Source organism: Homalodisca vitripennis, chromosome X (genome assembly GCF_021130785.1).
Source record: "Homalodisca vitripennis isolate AUS2020 chromosome X, UT_GWSS_2.1, whole genome shotgun sequence".
Taxonomy (NCBI): Eukaryota; Metazoa; Arthropoda; class Insecta; order Hemiptera; family Cicadellidae; genus Homalodisca; species Homalodisca vitripennis.
Genome location: NC_060215.1, coordinates 51037054 through 51063036, shown reverse-complemented (window position 1 = coordinate 51063036; position 25983 = coordinate 51037054). Strand labels below are relative to the sequence as shown.

The 25983-nt window shown below is 34.1% G+C and overlaps 1 protein-coding gene across 3 annotated transcripts in view; it reads right to left on the bottom strand.

Moving 5' to 3' along the window:
• Positions 1-25983, bottom strand: part of LOC124368990 (eukaryotic translation initiation factor 4B-like) — a 69993-nt gene that overhangs the window by 8320 nt on the left and 35690 nt on the right. Inside the window, exons 6-11 of one of the 3 annotated variants that reach the window (XM_046826580.1) lie at positions 22805-23221; positions 21891-22125; positions 12797-12935; positions 8450-8576; positions 3883-3973; positions 1279-1366 (exon numbers count right to left, since the gene is read on the bottom strand). In XM_046826580.1, coding sequence (XP_046682536.1) covers positions 1294-1366; positions 3883-3973; positions 8450-8576; positions 12797-12935; positions 21891-22125; positions 22805-23221 — 1082 coding nt within the window. In that variant the 3' untranslated portion in view covers positions 1279-1293. Of the gene's footprint in view, positions 1-1278; positions 1367-3882; positions 3974-8449; positions 8577-12796; positions 12936-21890; positions 22126-22804; positions 23222-25983 lie in introns of those variants that run through there. The other 2 variants (XM_046826579.1, XM_046826581.1) reach the window with 2 other exon arrangements.

Sequence of the window (25983 nt, the reverse complement as noted above, 5' to 3'; positions counted from 1 at the left end):
TATTATTTACTTCTTATAAACATATTTTGTCACAGTATAAAACTCACACTCACAGAGGTAAAAATAAATTTAAATGCACAATTTAGTGTAAAACCTTACCTTCACTGATTTGCTTTTAATAAAGTTTACTGATTGTAAAACTACTTGTTTCATTACGTTCTTCACAAAGTTTTCTTGGCACCCGCAATATAATTCTCCCATTTAACTTTATTTTCAGCCATTAAGTTATCTACAATCTCAAAACATCTTTCCCAGTTGTTCCTCCATGAATATCTACAAACAGCAGGTTCTTGACTTTTTCATTCGAATACTCAACATAACAAATTAAATGATGACCTTTGTGATGATCAGTCAAGTCATCTCATTGAATTCTGAACTTCTTTCCTTTAAACCATTTAAGAGCTCCTCACCAATATCATTACCTCATTTACCCTCCTGCAGATAATATTGTTGACAGATATTTTGAAAAGGCAACAGACATAGTCTTTAAAAAAATTATACTTTTGTTTGTTAGCTTCTGTTTCTTTCCTTGCAAAAAGTCTTTCTTCCCCTACTATATTTTGTTTAATATCTATAATACCTTTTAAACTTGATGGAGAGCATGGATTCGACTGACAGAACCAGTTAAAATAACACATGGTGGATTCTACTTATGTTTAATGAGTTTAATTAGCTCCAATGCATGCAAAGCATAAATCTAGGTACTTATCATATGTTTTTGCTTTATAAAGTCTTAGAATAATTTATGATTCTCTAGGGAAGAAATGGTAACTTTTGTTCTGTCATCTTCTTAAGAAGAGCTACTTACATTTATCATTTTTTTTTTTCAAGCGTTAAAAATACCATATTCATTATTGGAAGGTTTTATAAGATACCAACTTTAGCACAATACAATAAACAACACAAGTGTAATACTGATTAACTGCAGTGAGTAAAAGAGGTAAGCACTGAAGTTTGTGACAGACAACTAATAATGTCACTAGGCCACTTTTCTGTGTTTAGAGTCTATTCTTCCCAAGCACACTGTATTCATTCATAAGAAAAGTACATGTTTTGGCACATTTTTAACTCATACAGAATAAACATTAATGAAAGAAATATTTGTTGATGTACTGATTATAAGTTGAGACAATCTTAGTCTATGATAAATAGGTTAAAACAATTACAAGTAATGGAAATAATAGCACAGCCATGTTTGTACCATCTCATGTATAATATTATACGAAAGAAAAACGGCAATTGGGTTGTCTAAAATATACTACACACACAATACAAGTCTGAAAAATATCTAGTTTACTTACCCTTGTCATGTTTCGAGCAAATACAAGCATAGGATAAGGGTTCGGGATTCAGCAGGATCAGGTTACTAAGACATTAAAACAAAATAATCATATTGAAAGAACACATTAAATTTGTAATCCAGAATTAAAATATATATACCAGAATGCTGTAGTTAAAAACTTACTCTAGTGCACCACCAATTTTTGGTTCTTAAATTAAGTTTGTTTTGCTTATTACATCAGCAAAACTAACTCAAATGATGATTTCCATATCTGATCTAATTGTTTTGAAATAGTCCTTATTTTCTGTATTAGATGATTATTTTGTTTTATCACACAAATTATATTGAAAACCACATAACACCTCTTATCAAATCCCATATCAAAATTCTTAAATAACAAGCTCTGCCTTGTGATACCACATTTTAAAGCTTTAAACTACAATTTTGGGGTTAACCTGACACCTGCAGAATAGTTTTACAAGTATCAATGGATTTACCGTAATTAGTAATTTGAGGTTATAAAATTAGGCATAGAAAACAATAAGTTGTTATTGGCAACATTTGTTTGATATTTATTAACAGCAAATTGTTTTTATAACAAAAAGATTATTATTCAAAGCATAGGATATGTTAGAAGCAGAAAATAGGTTATTTTAGTTAGTGGCAAATCTATTAGATACAAGTTTACATAAAAGAATAGCTTAGGTGTGTATTAAAATTATTTACGTAGAAGCACGAAATAACCAGATAATAACAGAAAACAGTGATCACATTGTTTTCATTGAATATGATTGATTTTTCCTCAGTACCAAGTCAGTGAGTTTTCTATTAATTTTTTATTTATATTAAAAATCATTCAATGCCTGCTGGTGTATAGTAAGGGCACTGGTAAAGGGAAATTATATTGCTATACTTCAGAGCCTTAAAATTGAACCCTGGAAAGCTGCATCTATCAGGGCAAGTAAAGAATTCCCATGTTTATACAAAAAAATAAACTGTGAACATATATATATGAGGGTATGTTTGTGCATCTTTTGTTTATCTGTATCATGCAACTACTTAGAATTGTTTAATAGTAACTTACCATTGAGTACGTTCATATTACTTCAGTTTTAACGAAAACGACTGAATTTTTATAACCAGTGTTTTGGCTTATTTTTCAATAATACTTGTAGCCTTAAGTTGCTAACAACAGAACGGAAGTTTCGATTCTGTACAACAAGCAAAGAAGGTACCTTTGTGTGCAATCTTGGATCGACACAACTTTCAATTTAGCTTTGAGATTTATCAGTAGGACCATAAAACTTATGATTGATATATTGATATATCAATACCAGTATATTCAATGGACATGTGAACAGTAAAGGTATCTTTGTAAGACGTTCAATTATTAGAGTATGATATAAAATTGAAGGATTAACTTTAATTCATCATATTCTCACTACCACTTTTACTGGAATTAATTTTAACTGGCTTTTAGATCTTTGTTAATTTTGAATTGAGTCCCAATAATTAACTGATAAAATTACTGTTATTATAATTCACACATTAATCAAAGAAACCAAAATAGGTAGCAATTACTAGTTTTATATATAAAAAAGAATACTAATACTGATTTCACTAAAGCAAAAAAGTTATTTACTTTTATTTTCTTTGTTTGGGTGAGGGGGAATTAAGGAGAAAACAGTACACTTTTAATAACACTTCAATCTTTTTTTATATATATATATATTCAGAAACACATGAAACTACATATTAGGCAGTTATATATTATTTAGATTATATTATCATTTCCTATTTTGTATTGGTGGTAAACTAAACAATTTCATTCGTTATATATTATTTAGATTATATTATCATTTTCTATTTTGTATTGGTAGTAAACTAAACAATGTCATGTGCCAGTTAATGTTCTGATGTAAAAAGCTATTGACAAAGTGCCCTGAAACAAAAGTCACCTTACTAATAAAAATGTAGCCTTTCTAAGTTGTTCTCATATTTTATCCTTCAGGTATGCTAGAAGTATGTATTGATTGGTTGGGTTTTTATATAATTACTAAAAATAACAAACTTCTATATACAAAATAAAATATTCACATCGCTACAATAAGCAAATACAACTAAGACATCATAACAAACACAACCACATTTGTAATGAAACATCCAGAAGCAATTAGAAACATGAAACATTCAGGACAACAGCATAGGGTTAAGTGCACTACAGGAAGACAAGTGATTTATTTGGTTTCAGCTCTTCATAAGCATGCTTGCTCCTGAGTTGCATAATAAAAAGACTACCTCCTATTCAGTAACATAATGTAAATTGGCTAACAATACTTCCCGATCAACACAATCTACAGGGAGCCAGCCACTGTATTCTATTGAGCATTTTGTGAACACTCTATTTTGTCTTTTGGCTCATTAAAACTTTTTAATAAATAGCATTTGTAATGGATACAAAACAACATTCTTCAGGGTATTGCAACTGAAACCTGGTGGTATGCATTTTTTTTTAGAATAACAGCAACAATTAAAGGGGAATATAATAATCAGCAGTTTACTTTATTGTTGAATACACAGTTTCTAGCATTTGACCCTACCTAGATTTAGGATGTTGAGCTTGTCGCATGTCTACATTACGGGGTCCGCCGCCGCGTGGGGCCCCACCGCCTCTGGGCACATTTCGCTCATCTGTAACAAATACAACTGATAAACCAAGTTGGCTTGAATTTATTCTATATAACTAAAGATAAATAACATTTTATAATTACATGACAATTTTAAGTCCACTGTAAGGCAAGCCAAATAATGTTTTGTAATCTGGAACATAGATAACTTATATTTATATATTACGAGTAGTTAGTGAGATCCACCACAAGATTAAATTCTTATTTTAACCCTTTGGCTGCTAAGAATTTTTTGACATGTTATCCTAAAAGTGCTCAGGTTTTTATCGGATTTTATCCCAACAGTGCTAAGCCTAAAATGGTGAATTTGTAGAGTTTTACTAAAAAAATCATGTTCCTCAAATTTTAACCTATTTCATTGATTTATGTTTTGTTTTGTAGTATAATATATGTAAGAAAATAAAAAATAATACATTTTGAAAAATACAAAACTATGAAAACAAATAAATAATTTTTTTTTGTTTTTTTTTTTCAACTTTGACACAGAAAAACATAATTAAATTTAACTTTAATTTTTTGAAATACATTTTTAGCTAAAACCATATGTTGTTTTGAGTACATACTGAAATTTTCATGCAAAAATATAGATTTTTACTTATGTAATGAAAAAAACACAAAAACACCCTGTGCTATCTAGATCACAGCTGTTTTTGCCGTTAGTGTACTATAAAAAGCCAGCAAATACAAGTGTTGTTATTATTGTTAAGGAAAAGTAAACTTATTCAACTGTCATTTACTGCAATCCGCGTGTAAATAACGTAATATTTAGCGCTGGGGAAAAAAAAATTCGCAACAACGAAATATCGTTCCATAGCATTTTTCGGAACAAAGGCCAACTATGATATATCGTTGCATAGCAGCCAAAGGGTTAATAATACTAGGTCTGACGCCTGAAATTTTATTTTTTAATATGCATTTCAGACCCAGTCCATAACCAATACAAACGACCATTTTTAAGGTGCTGCCATCGGTTTTCATCTGGGATAACTTTTTAAGTAAAAAAAGTTTTACTACAGGCCGTCAAGATGCATACGCTGCAGACAATTTCTTTAGATGTGAATTAATATAAAGTTCTTAGGTTATCTAAATTTTGAAATTTAATTTTGTTAAGTCATATAATTAATTATAAACATATAATTCAAATATATACTGTAAATATTCATATCTGTATCATTAGCAATTTTTTTTTTTTAACCAGGTTACAAATTGGCCAAGTTTCTACTTTACAAACCGATATCTTCTTTTGGTGATAATAAAACGTTATTGATGTTTCCATCAGCAAAATTAACTAGGGCTATGATTCTGAAAAAAATTACCTTAACCAAAACCCAATCCCAACACCTTAAAGAGCCTTAATACAAAACAAAATACAAATGTAGCATGCATTCCTACATGTTAATATTTCTATTCCATTACACCACAATACATGTAATAACCCACAATTCCTAATGTACCCAAAATCTATGTGTTAAATTGTTGGCAGAGATTCAGAGAAATAGCTATAAGAACAAAGGCGTATTCTCTAACTTTTACTTTAATTTGATAAGATTATTGTATGGTAATTAGATAGGTAATAATTTTGGCTGCCAAAATATATACTTGTAATCTGCAAGTAATAATATAGGCATATATTTAAAGCTTACAAGGTTTGAAAAATTTAAAACCAATCCTAGTTACTAAACAAAAATATTGAAATACAAACATAACATATTTTATAGAGGAAATATGTATACAACTAAAAATAATTTTGAAGTGAACAAAAATTAGCTGCTGACATCTTTGCATACAAGCAAAATATTATTTACAAATATATGATTTGTTGATTAGGTTATCTATAAGGTTTTTAATAAACAAATACAACAAAAACACGTTTTAGCTATTGGTAATTTAGTTTTAAACAATCAGCGATTGTCTGCAAATAGACGCGGGAAGCTCACAGCAATGCACAAACATAAATATAGAACATATTAACTGCAAGCAAAATATTATTTTGAAAACAAGGTATTTACAGGTTTCGAAACAAAGTATGATAAAAACAAGTTTTGGTGATCGATAATGAGTAATGCTGATAAAATGTTGTCCACAAAGAAAAATACACCGGACTCGCAACAACACCACGCGGACATAAATATAGAAAATACTAAATTATTTAATTAAGTTATACGATATTAAAAATTCAAATATGGGGAATGTTTTAACGATTGCTAATTTGTGTATTGTCAATCAGCCAATAATTAACAATGCAAGCAAGATTTTTGAAGATTTGAATCCCAACGATTGATTCTTGAATCAGAATTTTTATATAAACTTCGGTGAATTCGAGATTTGGCTTCGACCCACCACTAAAAATACAGTAATTAAAAAAGCCCCTAGTAAGAAGTGGGAATTTTGACCAACTACTATACAGTTAATTTCTTTTAGCAAGTCTCATGAGGCCAAATTAAATACTCTAATTACAATTGTGTCACAGCAAATTACAATTGTGTCATAGCATCTTGGTGGCATATGTCAATCTAATGCACAGGCTAGCCAAGAATCCTATGTCAATCATAATATAGGAACAGGGTATTGTCAAAATTAACCAGTAATACTCTACTTTAATGATCTCGAAGACATGGAACACCGGCTTTATTGGCAGACTACTTTTCATCTTCAATCTCAAAACTCTGATATAGCATTTGTATGAAAATTGTGTTTATTTATACTAACTAATACACACTGTAATATATGGTACAATGTAATAAGTGTGTATGTGCATACTACGATAATTCTCAAAGTATTATTAAGTGGCATGTGAGAGTGAATTACATCACAGCCATATCAGTGTTGTGACACACAATAGCTTAAGAAGCGTTGCAGGAATCTCATCAGTATAAATATAAAGAAAAATGGGGGCACGACAAATTTAAGAGGTCATCACAGAGTTGTCTGACTGAAACCATTTTCATTCAGAATATTTTTATATTTTGCCTTATGGAAACTGCAACTGAAATCCCTTACACTGCAACTATTATTTTTTTGTACAGCTTCCAAAGAAAAGAGGGAACACAAAAGATTTGGTGAAAAAAAAAAACACAACACAGAAGAACTGGGATTTGCCTTTCCTTGACATGCAATTAGTTACTTACCCAGCCAAAAGTAACATGCACTTTTTCCACTGAACCCAAAATTATAACAGAATTACCAAGCTAGAGACAAACTCTGGGGAAATCTTCACTAACTCAACTTCTAAAGTAATAGAAGCTGTAAAAGGAGTGGATATGGAAGCAGGTCATTTTATCTTGGCCAGTATATGCTTCTGATGTATTGCAGGTATATATAGCTCTTCTACAGAATGTGGCTTGGAGAAATAGGAGCAGGAGTTGCTAAAGACTTAGAAAAATCAGGCAGTCTGTAGAGGGTTTGCATTTTAGCTAGTTAACATTTTGATTTGAATACAGGTTTTGGTTTAGCTGTGTAAAATAGCATGAAAATTTTATGAAGAATATTGTTTAAAGGAGACAAACGCTTTATCGTGAGTGCTATTTACTATTATTTTATAACTTCAACAGCATAGTACTTCCTTTACAAAATTCACAAACAGCAACTTTTCATTTGGGGAGTAAGTTAGACAGCAGACATTTTCTATTGCAGTGTCTCTCAGACTCCACTTTTAACACAGATCTGTGTTATAAATAGGAGCTTGCCACACATTATTTGTTGTTTCAATTGTTAAACTTACATTTTAGTGTCTCAGTGGTAATAAATGGGTAAAAATATGATTACCTAATAATACTAATATAAATTATAAACATTAGTAACACACAGATAATTGTTTTATTTGGATTGAGACACTAAAATTTTAATTATCTGGTGAAACATTTACGGATGAGACGAGTTTCTATTTTAATCTTGAGTACATGTAAAATGAGCCTCGCATGTGTGTCCAGCAGCTAACTGGCATGCCTATTAACTGGGTTCTTATTAAATTTGTGGCAGTTGCTCCCACATTTTAGTTTTGATTGATAAATATTTTGCAATCTTTAATTAATATCACACACCTATTTATCAATGACAACAGAAAACAATGATAGTTAAACTATATTACACTATAGTGTACTACATTAATTAATGTATTAGTTGATTTATCTTAAGAAATATTCATAAAACATTGATTAAGATATAGGGTGTATAACTAGTTGAACTGGTGAAGTTAAAAAAAATCATAAAACACCAATCAGTGCAATGGAAAATTACAAAAAACAGTGTGAGGTTTAATTGGAGAAAAAGACTTGGAATGTGATTATAACGTATTGTATTATATAACATAGTTATATATATAAAATACTAAACAAAAAATCTGGATTTGTATAACACTCAAACAAATACAAAACAAACTTTTGTTTTAATTTGAAAATCTCTCTAAATGGCAATAACCCGGATTTGTTTGTAGATTAGGAACAATATTGTAATTCCTATTCCGCAAACAAATTGTCGTTACCTCTCCTCTTATCGTCTTGAATGTTCCGCCGGGGCGGCTGGTATTTGCGAGGGTCCTTGCTAGGTGAAGAATCTCTAGGTTTATGTCTCTCCCCCTCTTCATGTGGACTTATCCTACCATTGTTAACCTACAACAGCCAGAAGCATCAATGTGCAACGGATGTTATCTTACACTATTATTAATTAAGGATGGACCGATTCTCAAAACTCAATACTTTTCATTTCTATTTTCAATTCAATTCCAAGACTTCAGTTTTCGTAAATATGGTGTCACCATAATTGGCTGTAAAGTTACTCAATGAAAACTTCTCTTACAACCAGATTTGTTCAAGACACGGCCAACAATAGCATTTGATCAATCACATAATGATCCGTGTTGTTGCAGACACAATTGACTCAATGCAATGTACTTGCATAAAACAGTGTGCCACACAATTCTGTTGCAACATATATTTATATGTATTGGCCAGTTGAAATACCAAACTACAGTGTTAAGTCATATGTCATATGGGCATGTGATGATATATTGTTAAAAAAGGACACAATTTTTCAAAATAACATTCTATATTGATACTTCATACTTGTTATGTGATAGAGGTCCATGCTGTATCAGGTCACATTCCTTCTTAAAAAACCCCAGTTAGATCTATGTTAAAAACAGATGTTTGGGTTACCCATTCTGAAATTTATTCCTATTATTAAAATCTACAATTAAAAAGGGCCAAACAAAAATTCAAGAATCGATCCATCTTTACACTGACATTTATTATTAATACATTGTTATCTCAAAAGCATTCATATAAAGGCAACTGAATAGAAATTTTGTTTTGAGCACGGTAAACCCATGTCTCAAAACTTTGTTAATTTTTATAAAGCAGGAATATATTTAGAGTTGTATCAATACAATTAAATAAATTTAAATTCTAACTATTTCTAGGTCAATGTGCAAGGAAGATACTTGACTCACACATAATGTAATTTCTCTATAACAATGAGATCTTTTACATATGCTTTTCAGATCTTTCTCTGCTCTCATCAAATAGAATTTGCAAATCTGTTTATTTTATGGTATAGAAGCTGATCATTGATATTATCTACACAGCTACATAGTTTCATGTAAACCTTATTAAAAAATGGAATTATTAAACTTCGTTACACATTTTATGGTCGTTAGTCCACTAAAATCAACATATCCTCCCTAAATCACAATTCTTTGTTTCCTATATATTATTAAAAAAAATTCTTTGCTATCTATATATTATTCAAACACAAAAACAATACAAGATACAATAATTAAAACAATTTTTCGTTCTAAAGTATCCAGAGCATTTTATCCCAAAAGCGCAATTTACATATGCCGAATGTTGTACAACTAATTACCTAAGCCTTTAAAAGTCTATGTTTCATAGATAACTGTCTGTGTTAGGATGGACTTCTCTTAAATAACAAAAAACATTTCATTAACATAGTGCTTATCTACTAATGTATTTTTATTGACCTCTTGTACACTTGTTCACATTACAGTTTGGTGGCTAATATAAGATAAAACTGAGAAATGCATTTAATTTGAACTTTATGCATGCAAAAAAACAAGACAACTAATGCAATACACTCTTCAGTTGGTATTGTGACAAATTTGCAGTTTAAGACACAGCTTTAGATACTTAGATGTGAAAGTCTGCTCAAAAAAAGTTCCTTTGAACGAAAACAAACCTGACTGCAGTTTGATATTTTGTACTCAAATTCCTACACAAATATTATTAACTGTATCTGTGTTAAAACAACCAAAGGTAACAAATAATATAAATATATATATATATATATATATATATATATATATATATATACACATATAGTGATTCAAGTGGTTTAATTTCAAACTTAAATCACCAACTGTGTATGTTTCAGATCCACCTGGAGTGGACAATTAGTCCCTCATCGATCAATATGTTTTATCCACTAGCAAAATCAATCTCAGTTTGCATTTTGTATTTTATTTATATACAGAAAAAATATTTACATAAATAACGATCACTGCTAAAGAGCTAGTAACGGCTTCAGACCATTCACGCCTAAAAAAAACAAGTATGACAAATTTGTCGATATAGGAACTGATAATTTAATAATTATTTCCAGCTGAGGCCACTTTTACTAATCTATATTGATAAGAAATATGTTGGTTAATATTCTATGATACAATAGGGGTGATTAGACGAGAAATATCCCTGTAATCGATTGAAATTGCAGTAAAGTAAGATTGCTCAACATTGCTGGTCTGAAAATCAGGGATGAAGCCAACATAATACACAGCGAGGAAAATTTCTTCAAACCCAAACTTAATGAGGCTTGTACAGCTGCTGAGATATCTCAGTGCAGGTTGACTGTCCGGTGGGATATAAATCTTGACACCCTTCACTTCTCTCAATAAACTAATTCAGGTACACAGATATATGCAAGCATTTCTGCTTGAAAGATGGTTGGGAAGGAACCCAGGGCCTTAGAAGTTAGGTCATTTAATACCCACCCATTCATCCCTTCTTGATCCATCTGTGTTCCAATTTTGAGCTCTTTTTTCAAAGGAGGGGCCACCCTGTTGCCACAATTGGCACTCTGGTATGATCACCTAGAAAGGATGATCATAGCAGACTTGTTTCGGCAGAATTCAAGCAAGATACGAGCATTTGTGAGTTGTTCAAATTAATGATTATACTCATATGCCCAGCAAAATAGCGAAGGGGAGGCAGTCCATACAAGACTTCTAGAGCTGTTGTAAGACTAAGAGTGCATTGCTACACTAATGCATAGAAAAGTTAAGCGCTTAACGCCAAATAGTAGCTGATATTATTTACATGTATAAGAATCATACTCAATGTATGTTACAATGCAACTTTAAACTCAATACAATTATATTAATACATTATGCCAGTTTGTACTGATTATACAATCACTATGTTGCTGCCGTGAAGTCTTAAACAAGTCTTCACAAAGTATGAGGATCGTTTTTTAATAAAAAGGCTATAGGAATTAACTCACATTTCTTCCAGTTCTCAATAAATACCACTAAACTGATCAGTATGTGTTGAAAAGTTCTGTAAATGGACATCACCAACTCCTATACATAGTAATTATTAGCCAATAATAGCTAACAACCAGGGTGGATTCAGTAGAGGTTATTACAAGGAATTTAAGTACAGGAAAATCAAATGAGGAAAACAGAGGAATAGTAAGTAAAGTGACATGGACAGAATAGTTAATAAGGAAATAAGACCTAAATAATTACATGATGTGTCAATGTACAAGATCAATTAGGAAGTATTTCAATTTTTACACAGACAAGGATCGGATACCAAGAAGGGTTCTAGAATAAAAAATAAGTGCAGAATATGTAAGCCAAACTACTGATTAGGTGAGTTAGTGGAGAAAGGAGAGATGTGGAAAAAGTAATAATAAAAGAAAGTAGCTGGTAGAATAAAGCATAGTGAAGAAACTGATGACAATTAGTGCCAAGCAGACCCAACATGATGCTGACACCACAGCAAAATTATTATTATGATGATTAGTGATACAGTTATTGTACACAATCTTATTGTAAATACTCTTGCAAATACTTCCTCTTGTTAACTAGACAATAAAAGTTCTAATCTAACTATATCTAAGGAGGAAGTGGTACAGACGACTTTTTTTAACCCTAGAAGTGGCATTTTGCAGTGCATTAGGCTGCCGCCAACTGCAGAGTTTTGAAACACTACAGAATTATGTTGAAAGTAAAAATAATATTAACAAAACATGTTTTTATTTCTCTGAATTTTAATGAGAAAATGATGTAATATGTTACATTTGGACCATTGGTTGTAGTTTAATTAAACTTTAGAAAAATATATTACCAGGTACCCAAAAACTGTGCCACTACAATAAGGTAGCATGTCCCTTTTAGGCTATACTTAAGGATATGATTCGTATCACTTACTTTATTTATAATTTAGTACTTAAAGATATTTTGAATTTCATTGATCTATTGATTTATTAATTGGGTAAAATGCACAAAAGAGGTTTCATCTATACGTTCATTAATTCATACATCTATAACCACACCTCAGCCAAAAATTCTATAGCTGTTTGATCATGCTCAACATACAAGTATGTGTCGACCTGATGCATAATATGTACACTCACTGCAATCTTTTCACTGAAAAAGTTTGTACTCATGTTGTTCATAAACAATTAATTTGAACCTATCAAACAGACAAAAATTCTAAATAAAATTCTTACGTGTTTATTTTAGTTAAGGATAGGTTTTTAAGACATTAAGAAATCCTGATGCTATCAGTCTTTTAAAACTTCCACTTACTTGTGAATGTACGTTCTGTTGAGAACGCCTGGCCCAAGCATTCTCCTTTGGAGGAGGAGCAGGCTCCAAAGGAGGAGGAGAGGCTGGTGCTTCCTCGTGAGTGGGCGGGGCATCCCTCTGAGGGGCTGTCAGTCTACTTCTGTACAAACAGTGAAATACACATAGTACAGATAATATTCACAGGATGTTTCAAATGTACTTTTTGGTGGTGAAAGTGTTAAAGGTAGATGAAACTCTATTTGTATCTATGTATCAGTTGACCCATCAACTTCTGTCGGGTTTTTATCATCCCAGTTCACACGCAGTGTAGTATCTTCACGTTATCAATAAAGTACATACCAGACACCAAAGTTTATGTAAATAATTGATAAACAATGAACAATGGTTTATGAACAAGTTTAGAATTGTAACATACATTATAAGTAATTTTCTGAATGAGATTTCGATCCTTATGACATTGTTATTATTCTGCAGTTATTAAAATCATGTTATTACAGCCCACATTTCAAACAAAAGAAACTAATATAAATATGAACATTTTCATTTAATTTATTATTGTATAAATAAAGGGAAAGTAGTAAACATATTCAATACAAAACACAAGAAAAACAAAGATTACATCAAATGCCTTTTTGACAATACCTAACATTGATAAAAGTTTCTATTCGGTAACTCTATAATTAGCCTAAATACTTATAGTCAACTATAGTCAACAAATGGGAGGAGAAAGAGGTTTTGAAGACGTGGAAAGAGTATTTTAAGGAACTACTGGAAGGAACAGAAAATGAAGAGGAAAGAAGAGATATGACAGAGGAAACAGAAGATGAAGAGGATTTTAGTATGTGCGAATTGGAAAAAGCGGTTAAAGAGATGAAAGAGGGGAAATCTGCGGGAATAGACGAGCTGACGGCTGAGATGATAAAGGCGGCGGGCCCATTGGGAATTCAATGGTTGTACAGAGTGATGAGAGTGATTTGGAAGGAAAAGAAGATACCAGAAGACTGGAAAATGGGAATAATAGTGCCGATTTTTAAGAAAGGCAATAAGCAAAAATGCGAGAATTACAGGGGAATAACTTTGTTGTGCCATACACAAAAAATTTATGAAAAAATACTGTTGCAGAAAATTAGACCAGTACTGGAAGAAACAGGAAGAGAGGAGCAATGTGGTTTTAGGAAAGGTAGGTCAACGGTGGATGCTATTTTTGTGATGAGACAAGTGTTAGAAAAGAGGTGGGAATACGGAAAAGATACAATGGTAGCGTTTATAGACCTACAGAAGGCATATGATAAGGTACTGAGAGAAAGGATATGGGAGAGTATGAGAAAGAGAGGATTGCGTGAGGGAATAGTAGAAAGAATAAAGAACCTGTACGGCATATGTAAAAACAGGGTAAGAATTGAAGAAAAATATACAGATACTTTTAAAACAGAGAGAGGAGTAAGGCAGGGAAGCATATTGTCACCTTTCCTTTTCAATATTATAATGGATGAAATTATTCTAGAAGTACAAGGAAACAGAGGAGCAGAAGAACTTAAGACAATAGCATATGCGGATGACATAATGATATGGGAAAATAGGGAAGAAGAGTTAGAACGAGAGTTAAACAAATGGGCAAAAGTGGCGAAGAAATATGGTTTAGAGATGAACATACAAAAATGTAAAGTAATGAAAGTAGAGAGAAGGGATGGAAATAACAAAGACGTGTTAGTTGAAGGAAAAAGACTTGAAAAGGTGAAGGAATTCTGTGATTTAGGAAGTATCATAACAGATAGGGGCACAATAAGAGAAGAGATAGGAAACAGAATATGGAAGAGTGGAAAGTTTTTCAATATGGTAAAGAAGATTGTGTGGAGTTGGAACATTGGGAAAGAATCAAAAGTATTGATGTATAAATCTTATTTCCAACCAATTTTATTATATGGAGCAGAGACGTGGACGTGGACTAAAAATGATTTAAGCAGATTGCAAGCTGCAGAAATGAGATTTTTAAGAGGGATAGAGAAGACTACAAGAAGAGATAGAATAAGGAACGAAATAACCAGAGAAAGATTGAAGGTAGTTTCACTGCAAGAGACAATGGAAGGAAGAAGAATACAGTGGATGGGGCATGTGAAGAGGATGGGAGATAATAGAATGCCTAGAATAGCACTGGAGAAGGAGGAAGGAGGAAGAAGACCAAGAGGAAGACCGAGAGGAAGATGGGAGGACCAAGTGTGGAAAGACATAGAGAGAAGGGGACTACAGAAAATACAGGTGGATGAAGAGGAGACATGGAACGATAGACTAAAGTGGAGGAGGCTGTGTACGACGACCCGTGAGAACGGAAACGTCTAACGATGATGATGATGACTTATAGTCAACTAATGAGTCGTTTTTTCCCACTTAGATATACGAGGCATGTTTTTAAAGTAAGTACCGTTTTGATATAAAAAAAATCAACAAGTAAATTTTTCAAACAAAACTTTATTTATCTGAAAGAGCATTCTTATCTCCAATTCTCTACATAATTTCCATTATTATTAGGGCACTTGTCGTATCTTGGGACCAGCTTTTGTATGCCGCCGTCTAAGAAGCTTGCCGCCAGACTGGACAACCACTGTTGCACATACGTTTTTACTTCTTCATCATTGGAATGACGCTTCCCTGCCAAATGCGTCTTCAAGTGCAGAAACAAATGATAGTCGCTAGGCGCTAGATCGGGACTGTATGGAGGATGGTCCAATTGTTCCCAGCCAAATGAGGTGATGAGCTCTTGTGTTCGATTTGCTGAATGTGGACGAGCATTATCGTGGAGCAAAACGACACCTGCACTCAGCATGCCACGCCTTTTGTTATGAATTGCGCAGCGCAGTGTTTAAAGTTTCACAGTACGCGGCTGCATTAATTTCACAGCGAGGCAGAAAATTGACCAACAACACACCCTGTCTGTCCCAAAAGACAGTGCACATGATTTTCTGGGCAGAAATTGTTTGCTTGAATTTGACTTTCCTAGGGGATGTTGAACGCCGCCATTCCATTGACTGTTGTTTTGATTCTGGTGTAACATAGGCTACCCACGTTTCATTGCCTGTAACGATATGGCTTAAAAAAATCATCGCCCTTGTTACTATAACGCTCGAGAAAGCTCAATGCACTGCCCAATCGTTTGGTTTAGTGCTCATCATTCAACATTTTCGGTACCCACAGTGAACACAGTTTCCGATAATAACCCGTCTATTGTCTTTCACTTTACAGTCCACTTTTTTAATGAGATCATCGGTAATGACTGAAGGTCACCCACTTTGTTCCTTATCATGAACGTTTGTGCGGCCATCTTTGAAGGCCCTAACCCATTTCCGCACTATTCCTTCACTCATAATGTTTTCACCATAAATTTCGCTGATTCGACGATGAATGTCAATTGCTTATAAGCCACAGAGAAAACGAATCACAGCACGCACTTCACAGTCGACGGGATTCTCAATAGTTGGCGGCATTTTAAAATCACGTAAACAAACGAAGACTCAGTCAAACGGCGTTGTAATGGCGTCTGTGGCTTCCCAACTGATGTAGCTACATTATGAACATGCGTTAAACGGCAACTGCAGCGCTGCGGCGGCGTAATTTAAAAACGGTACTTACTTCAAAAACATGTCTCGTATTTAAGACACCTAAGACAATACAATTTGGAAGAAAAAAATGAAAAATACAATAGGCATAGTGACTGTTTCAATACAACTTCAGTGAACTTTAAGGTTTGCAAGAATCAGCAATCTAATATAGTTTAACCCTTTGAGTGCAGCGGGCATTTTCCCAAGTCATATGCATAAAGTGCCGAGCAAGTTTTCTCCATATTTTCAAGCTTTTAGGAAAAAGCTGCAGTAAAATATCAACCCCACATTTTTTTTTAATATAAAGATTTCAGTTTTTTACCAAAATGTTTGCTATTCTGTAAAAAGGTATGTTTGAACCTAACATACCTTTTTGTTTAACATAAGTTTATGTGGTATTTTTAAAGATTGTTTTTATTTATACCATAGGAAAGGGCGTACAAATCTTAACTATTTTAATATATTATAACATTGTTTTACTGACAAAATGAAACATGTACAATTCTATAATAAAAAGAAAGATAGCATTATATAGGGCGTTTCAAAAAGGACTTTACAACTTTGAAAATTAGTATAAATTTTATTAAACAAGGTACAGAGCTGGTTTTGGTGTTATTTTAAAGGAAAAACCTTCAAGTATTTTACCTTAAACTAATGATGTTCTATGTGGCTTCTGTTGGTTATTCTGCAGACATCCCATCGGTAGTCGATTTCTTCCCACACTCGCACTAGCATTTCAGGTGTAACTTGCTCAGCAGCAGCGTAAATTATTGCTCTAAGTTCAAGTAGAGTGGCCGGCAAAGGAGGTACGTACACCATATCTTTTATGAAACCTGGGGAACGGGGGGGCCATACAATTGGCGCATCACGGCCAATCCATTGACCTGGGAAGCGGTCATTTAGAAAATCCCGGACGTTAGTCAGATAGTGTGGTGGTGCGCCATCTTGCATAAAGAAAACATTTCGTTCTTGGTCATCCTCATCAATCTGTGGTATTAAAAATTGTTGCAACAGGGCAATCACGAACATGTTGTAATGTTTCATGAGGAATTTCGCTGCCTCAAAATCTTACAGTTATGTGTTTACCTTGCCACATAAGTGATAAGTGGACTCGTCAGAAAAGATTATGTTGTCCAAGAAATGTTCATCATCATCCACTCGATTTAACATATCCACACAGAAGTTCCTACGGTCAATCTTATCAGTGTCTTTAATCGCTTGTAAAAGCGAATATCGGTATGGTTTCAAGTACAAACGTTTTCTTAACACACTCCAAACCGTCGTATGTGGTACTTGCAGCTCACGAGATGCACGCCGGGTCGATTTCGTAGGGCTATTTACAAAACATTGTCTCACTTGCTCAACGACTTCGTCAGATGTGCTTGGACGACCTGAGGATTTTTTATGTTTCACTGAGCACCCTGTTTCTACAAAACAACTATGCCACTCATAAATTGTAGGCCTACTAGGAGGATCTTTAGCGTACTTGGTACGAAAATTACGCTGAACTGTTGTCGCAGACTTCGATTCTTCAAACCAAAACACACAACTAGCACGCTCCGGTCCAGTGAAGGCAGCCATGTTTAACATAACTGTCACTAGCGCTTGTGCGGCGCGATTAGGCACTAATGGACTACGCGAGTCAAAACTTGAACCGTTTTCCTTTAAAACAACGCCAAAACCAGCTCTGTACCTTGTTTAATAAATTTTATACAAATTTTCAAATTTGTAAATTTCTTTTTGAGACGCCCTGTACATATTTATAACAAAATGCTGCTCGGTACTGACATTTTATAAATTGTACTTCATTTGTCAGAGTTTAGAAGTGCAGGTTTCACAATACATAAACTAAAAGATCAAGATAACACAAATGAATATGACAAGTAAATGTAGAGACAAATAACTGACTTAAATTTCTTATGTGAGTGTCAGGAATTTTGTAAAACCAAAACAACACTATTATCAAAAGAAACAATAAAACGTTTATACATACAAAATTATTTATATTGTAAAGTAGGTTCCACATCTATGTTTTGCATTTGTGCCTGCTGAGGCACAAAGGATGTACATCTTTTTCATATTCAACACAAATGTAGGTAGTGCAGTGTTGGTGTTTTCAGTACTGCACTCCTTGCAGAGGCTAAGCATTTTCCCAGGCAACTGTTTTATTCCAAATGTGTAGAAAGTCTACTGTCAGGTGGGGGACATTGAATGCTCAGCATACAATATGTAGGAGTTGAGAAGCATTCTATTCATAATGTTGAAGGTAACTTTCTTTTAATATTTTAGTTTTCCTTTCATCAAGGTAGGTGTACAACTTCATATCTGATGTATCAACCCGTCCCATATATTTATTATAATCAATGGTGACATTTGGCTTAGCAATCAATTGTGGTTCTTGTTGATTTCTCATCCTTCTAGGCATTTCTGAAGTTGTTGCTTTGAAGAAGTTGACAATAGCAAAACTTGTTTTACTGAGATTTCTTGTCTTGGTGACCACAGCAAGAAGTAGAAAATGTCCTTTCTTCACAAATTTGGTTAACACATACTGCAAATCTTGTCTTGCAGAAGTGTTCTGGCAGACCTTTCCGATTTGATCATACACTTCCAGTGAAATAAGTCCCAACACTGTATAAGTGCTCTGCTAAAGACAGTGAGGAAAAAAAATTGTCCACAAAAACATGGTATCCTTTGTTTATGTAGTTACAGAGTGTCAATAATTTTTTTACAACAAAGAAACCTGTTCCTAGTTCATTCATCTCTCTTTTTTCTTGTGGGTCATTGTGCTAATTTGTAGACAAAAAACCCCAAACAGTAATCTACAACGAAATCGCAGAGGATCCAAACCTTGATGCCCCACCGGTGATGTTTTTTATTCGGTAGATATTGCTGCAAAATTGTTCTGGTTTTAGTACCAATTAGCGATTCATCTACTGAAATTTGCTGGTGTGCAGTGTAATGATGTCTAAATAAAACACATGCATGCTGAACAATTGGGTGAAATTTTGTGCAGTTCATATGGTTGCCTGAGTGGAAACTTCATTGTTCACCATATGAAAAAAATTCCAGGATTAGCTGAAATCGGTTCAGTGAGAACATCTGTCTGAACCAAGTTTGGTTTTTGGAGGGTCATGTAACCAGTAGCTAAAATTTGTTGGCAACTGTAGTATACCCATGTTCAAAATTGTCACAATGAATGCCTTCATTTCATCGATAGTGACAGGTATCCATACATTTATTCTGGAATTGTCTTTGTACATGCCCTCTGAAATAGACTGGTCAGCATACCTGCAGTTTCTCTGATGAAGCTTGTAAATAATAAATAAAAATAAGCCACTGAGGCAGACTGGGGATTTGGCATATGTTTAGGCCCTGCAAGTTCTCTGTAAGTAACAGGGCCCAAAGGAAAGTCGTCATCACGACCCACTTCCCCCATTCAGAAGGTAGCTGTTCTTCAGCAGTGGGATTATCCTCGGCATGAGAATCATCAATTTCTTCCAGGATTGACTCTGCTTCTAACTCGTTAGCTGTGGCTAATTCATTGCTACTGAGTAGTCTGAGAAGTTTAGGTCTAGCGTGACCATTATTTACTGAATGCGGTCTTTTGTTTAGCTATAGAAGTAGATCTAGCTTACCTCTGGTGCTAAATGAAGAGTCGGAATCGGCCGAAGAAGGATCATAGTCCTTATCTGCACAGTGTCATCATCATAACCACTCAAACTTTCTAAATCAGTCTTCTGATAGTTCCACATCGCTCTCACTAACCTCTCCATTATCGACGGAACCAACCGGCCTACCGCTAATGAAAGATGCAGAAGAAACACTTTCAACATTTGTAAAAGATGATCGCAGTCATCAGCAATGTTTCCATTACACCTACTCATTTGTAAATAAAAGACTACAAATATAAACAAAGACACTATTCTCACTCATTTTCTTCTACACTGAAAGTAACGTATTTCGTTTGAACACAACTCAGTCACTACATTACTTATACTGTAAACAATACGGCAAAAAACTGTATAACTAACTATTTTAGTTTATATTTATTGAAACGCTTGGCGTGTAAACAAAAAGAATGGCTGATGCAAAACATGACACTAGACTGCCACATCATGTGACTGGAAGAAAAATTACCGCAAACAAAACATGTTTTACAGACCAAAGAGAAAGGAAAACATTCTACTACTCATATTTATCGATATTACTTTTCGTAGCATCAAAATTAGCAATGCTGCGGCACTCAAAGGGAAGAACCATTTTAAAAATCCATCAGTGACGCTAATTTTAGTTTCATTAAAAATGTTTTGTCTAAGATCATAATGTTTAGTTTGAAATATTTTAAACCAACCGTCAAATATCTTAACAATATTTACATGAACATTATCTAACGAAATAAAGACTATAATACACTATTTCAGTCAAATAGTTGGTGATGTTTAGCTAACTTTATTTAGATGTAAATTTTAAAATAAGTGAATTCAATAAAAACTAGATTCTGTGCTTGTACAATGCAAGGTTGCTCCCCAGCTTCTAGACTTATCTATAGGTCTTAAGTGAATTCAATAAAAACTAGATTCTGTGCTTGTACAATGCAAAGGTTGCTCCCCAGCTTCTAGACTTATCTATAGGTCTTAAGTGAATTCAATAAAAACTAGATTCTGTGCTTGTACAATGCAAGGTTGCTCCCCAGCTTCTAGACTTATCTATAGGTCTAAAGTGAATTCAATAAAAACTAGATTCTGTGCTTGTACAATGCAAGGTTGCTCCCCAGCTTCTAGACTTATCTATAGGTCTTAAGTGAATTCAATAAAAACTAGATTCTGTGCTTGTACAATGCAAGGTTGCTCCCCAGCTTCTAGACTTATCTATAGGTCTTAAGTGAATTCAATAAAAAACTAGATTCTGTGCTTGTACAATGCAAGGTTGCTCCCCAGCTTCTAGACTTATCTATAGGTCTTAAGTGAATTCAATAAAAACTAGATTCTGTGCTTGTACAATGCAAGGTTGCTCCCCAGCTTCTAGACTTATCTATAGGTCTTAAGTGAATTCAATAAAAACTAGATTCTGTGCTTGTACAATGCAAGGTTGCTCCCCAGCTTCTAGACTTATCTATAGGTCTTAAGTGAATTCAATAAAAACTAGATTCTGTTCTTGTACAATGCAAGGTTGCTCCCCAGCTTCTAGACTTATCTATAGGTCTTAAGTGAATTCAATAAAAACTAGATTCTGTGCTTGTACAATGCAAGGTTGCTCCCCAGCTTCTAGACTTATCTATAGGTCTTAAGTGAATTCAATAAAAACTAGATTCTGTGCTTGTACAATGCAAGGTTGCTCCCCAGCTTCTAGACTTATCTATAGGTCTTAAGTGAATTCAATAAAAACTAGATTCTGTGCTTGTACAATGCAAGGTTGCTCCCCAGCTTCTAGACTTATCTATAGGTCTTACATCAATACATTTAGCTACTAAATTAATATTTCTTTAAATTAGAATTACTTACTCCTCACGAGGCGGTGGCCGGTCCTCACGCTGCTTGGCCAACCTCTCTTCTATCTCTCGCTCACGAGCCGATGTGTCTACAGGCCGAGCTCCACCGAAGATGGAAGCAGAGTTGGCCACTGGCCCATTGGGAGGGGATGTGGTGGGAGTTTCCCCTCCAACCCCTTTCTCTCCTCCTTCCACTGGCCTTGAACGAGGTTGCAGGTTGAGCGGAGTGCGTGTCTTGGGCTCGCTATCTGCAAAAAAAAAAAAAAAAAAACTAACAAATAATTTATAACATTTTCATTTTAACTCTTATTTTATTGAAAAGTTATGTAACTTAGAATGTATTTTAAAGTATTTCCAAGTAATCTTTGTAATTAATAAATTAAAAACACTCATGACAAAAGTATTATTAAATTTGATAGGGTTTAAAATAGCAAAGTATGTGGTATAATAATTTATATTTTTAATATTATATTTAAAGCTTGCTTTGAAAACCCTATGACTATATTGTAAATTACCTATGTTACAATATGTACATAATGACGGTTGCAACTTTATCAATAAAATATCTTTATAAACCAAGCCCCATGATTGTCATACAGAACATTTTACATTTCCAGTTTCATACCAACATGGATACCATATGTATTCTGTTAAATTGAACAAACATATTATTTACTGTAAGAACACCTGAGAACACAAAGAATCTAACAATAAAATATAAATGTATTTTTTACTTGTTTTGATGTGAAGTTTAAGAAAGAAAACATGAAAGATTATGGAGTGGCTGCTACTTCGGCTATAATTTAATCTGAAAGAATTTCATTTATACCCATTTCAAAGGTAGATAATAAATCTTTGAACTAGATTTGTAATTCTATTAAAGAAAAATCAAAGAAATAATATCCCTCATGAGTACAAACAACTTACTCCTTTCAGGAGGAGGTCCAACATCTCTGTCTTTTTCATCTCGTCTCCAAGTCGAACCGCCACTGCTGCTGCTACCGCTACCATAATCACTTTTTCTGTCATCATATCTACGATCATCCCTTCTGTCCTCATATCCTCTCCGTTCATAACGGTCACCTCCACCATCTCGGTAGCCCCCTCTATCATCTCTAAAACCTCCACCGCCCCTATCTTCTCTAAATCCACCCCCTCTCTCGTCTCTGAAACCCCCTCCTCTATCATCACGAAACCCTCCACGGTTATAACCACTATTACGGAAACCTCCTCGGTCTCTTTCATCATCTCGGAATCCACCACCACGACGTTCTCTATCTCCTCCTCCGTACATGCCATTGTCTCGATCATTTCCATAATCTCTTCTTGGTCCAGATCTATAACCTGAAACAAACAGATAAAACATAAATAAACTCAACATTAATAATTTGACATAAACATAACAGTAAATAACGTAACAACATAAAGTATTTGAATGTATGTATTATAAGACGTTATTTCCGCAGTATAAAACTAGTGCCACTATTTGGAACATTCATTAAATTTCTGAGATCAATTAAAAAAATTAAGGATAATGAAGAGTTTGTCTTAGCAAGCATACAAACTAAACAGTTTCCATAGATGGTAGTCTTTTTCAGGAAACCTGATTCTGTAAAAGTGTTGAGGTGAAAATTATTTTATATTTGCCCTTGATACATCGCATGTGGCACAGTCACCGTAGACAGTTAAGTAGAGGTTCGTGGCACGCAATGTGTTAAAATGATATAAGAATAGAATCACTCATCATGACAATAATATTTCAAAATAAATAATGACAAGAAAGGCAGTGGTTCAAGTCGCAATGTGTTCGTTATATTATAGTCATGGACTATGAAACAACATGACGTAAGGCTCCTCATATACATTGGACTATTTGGTTTGAACAGTTCAAAAACTGTCCGACAGACCTTCATGTGTTCGGGGAAGTCGCCCAGGTGAATAGTTGATCGGAGAATGATTTGATTTCTACCAGCCAATGCCGCCGTGACGATGAAAACTTTTGTATGGTATATTCAGCTAGCTGGCCATCTGCAGGCTGGTGACATTATTAAGCTGTGTTTAGACTGGAAAGTAAAGCTGTGAGAGAACTTTTACGACTACTGTTGCATAATGTGAACAAGATATGTAATTTTACTCTTGAGAACTGTCGCAAGTACTTTTTGTGGATGTATCACTGGATGTTGCGAGAGTCAATACAAAGTCTGTTCACAAATGGCAGTGATGTCTCAGCAACGTTTATTTTAATGGCCTACACTGCTCTCCAGTTCTTGCAAAGAACTGTCCGATAGTGGTCACGGCAGCAGACATGAGAGCTCTTGTATCCATTTAGACTAGCGTTTATTACTCGAACACCAAGCTTGTGCAGCTTTTTGCTAGTGTATATACAGCTAGTTCAGTCGAGGTTTTGATGCGACCGTGATATTAAAACATAAAATTATTCCCTTTGTTTTTAACCTACAGGATGGGTGAAAAGTCTAAACCCACTGTTAAATGAAAAACAACTGCTTGGGTTAAATAAAATATTTTTAACGTTTGGTATTAAAATAATATTATTATCTAAACCTAAATTATTAGGCAACGTCTGTATGCATCCCATCATACTCAAAGCACAGTTTTATTTGGTGCCATATTCGTTTATTCATCCTCTTAAGCAAATCTGGTGTGATTGTAGTTAAGGACGCACAAACTGCTTCCTTCATATGATCATTTATGGTGTATCGATGTTTCCGCACCTAGTTTTTAGTAACAACCCAGAAAGTATTGTCAATGTGGTGAGGACTCTTTGGTGGCCAGGGCAACGGGATAGAGGCATTATCTGATCCTCGATCAATCCAGTTGTTTGAACTTTGTAAGGTGACTTCCAACTGTCAATGCAAAATGCGGTGGAGTACCGTCCTGTTGGAAAGAAAGTAATGCCTTCCATTAATCTCTGCAGTTGAGGAAATAACACATGTTCAGCATTCTCAGTTTCCTGAGTTACAGACCCCATAAAAATAATTAGGGCCAAACTGAATTTACCTGTCACTTCTGCCCAAATCATCACATGTGATGGATTGTTCTTGATTTCCTCGTAAAAGTGTGGATTTTCTTTTGCCCAAAAATGTTTTATTACGGGTGAATCCCAAGGCACTGATCCATCCCCAATTCCAGGTATTAAATTTGTATCCTGCTGCTCAATCCTCAGCTCATTCTGTCATTGCTTGTGCATCATATCGGACCAACATGCTCTCTTCTTTGCATTACTTGTAGCAAACCCACTATTTTCTTCTTCAAAAGGTGTTTTATCAGGTCTGTTAAAAATCTAACTGACATTCTGGTGTACTCAAAATCCCAGGTTGCATCTCTTATCAACCCATCAAACAGATTATAATATTCACTGAACCAAACTTTAAGCTTTTTTTATAGGGTGAACACTGTACATTTTAGGCCTGCGCAATCTATCGAACACACACAAAAATAGACAACCATAAACTGTTGGACAAATTCATTCAGAGAACCATTTCGGTGCTGAATAAAACTTTTAACAAAAAAACACGAAGTGGAAAAATTGTTTTTGAGATTTTTCTGATTCTATAGAAAGATTCCTGGCTTATAACCGGTTATTTCCTGGTACGTTAAATTCCTGTCTTATTCCCGGTCAGGTGGTCACTTTGGCAATGCAGTTAAATTGTTTTTTTTTTCCAGTCCAGACCTTAAAAAGCATGTCGGTTTTGCGGTCGGTCTGCAATGTCTTTGCTTGGTGCTGTGATGACACGGCAATCTTAGGAACTAATTCCAACAGCTGAACAAAAACAATCGTCATCTCCTGTTGTTTTTATTACTCGACTTCTGGGCACTTTGTTACTTTCCCATTCCAAGTGTATTGCCTAGAACAATGACAAATCGAGTAACAATGAAAGTAAACATAATGATGGTTGAATCGTCCTACCAACATTGGAATTTTGTCAGGTAGTGAAAAAAATGAAAGCCTTGGCTTAACCTCAAATAATGGTGGTGGTGGAGATACATTTGACAACTGTTGGCCTGTGGAACTGATTTTCAACTTATCCCTGTATATTTTGTTTTTTCCTTAGGTGGGTATAAAGAACCTAATCAAAGTATACATG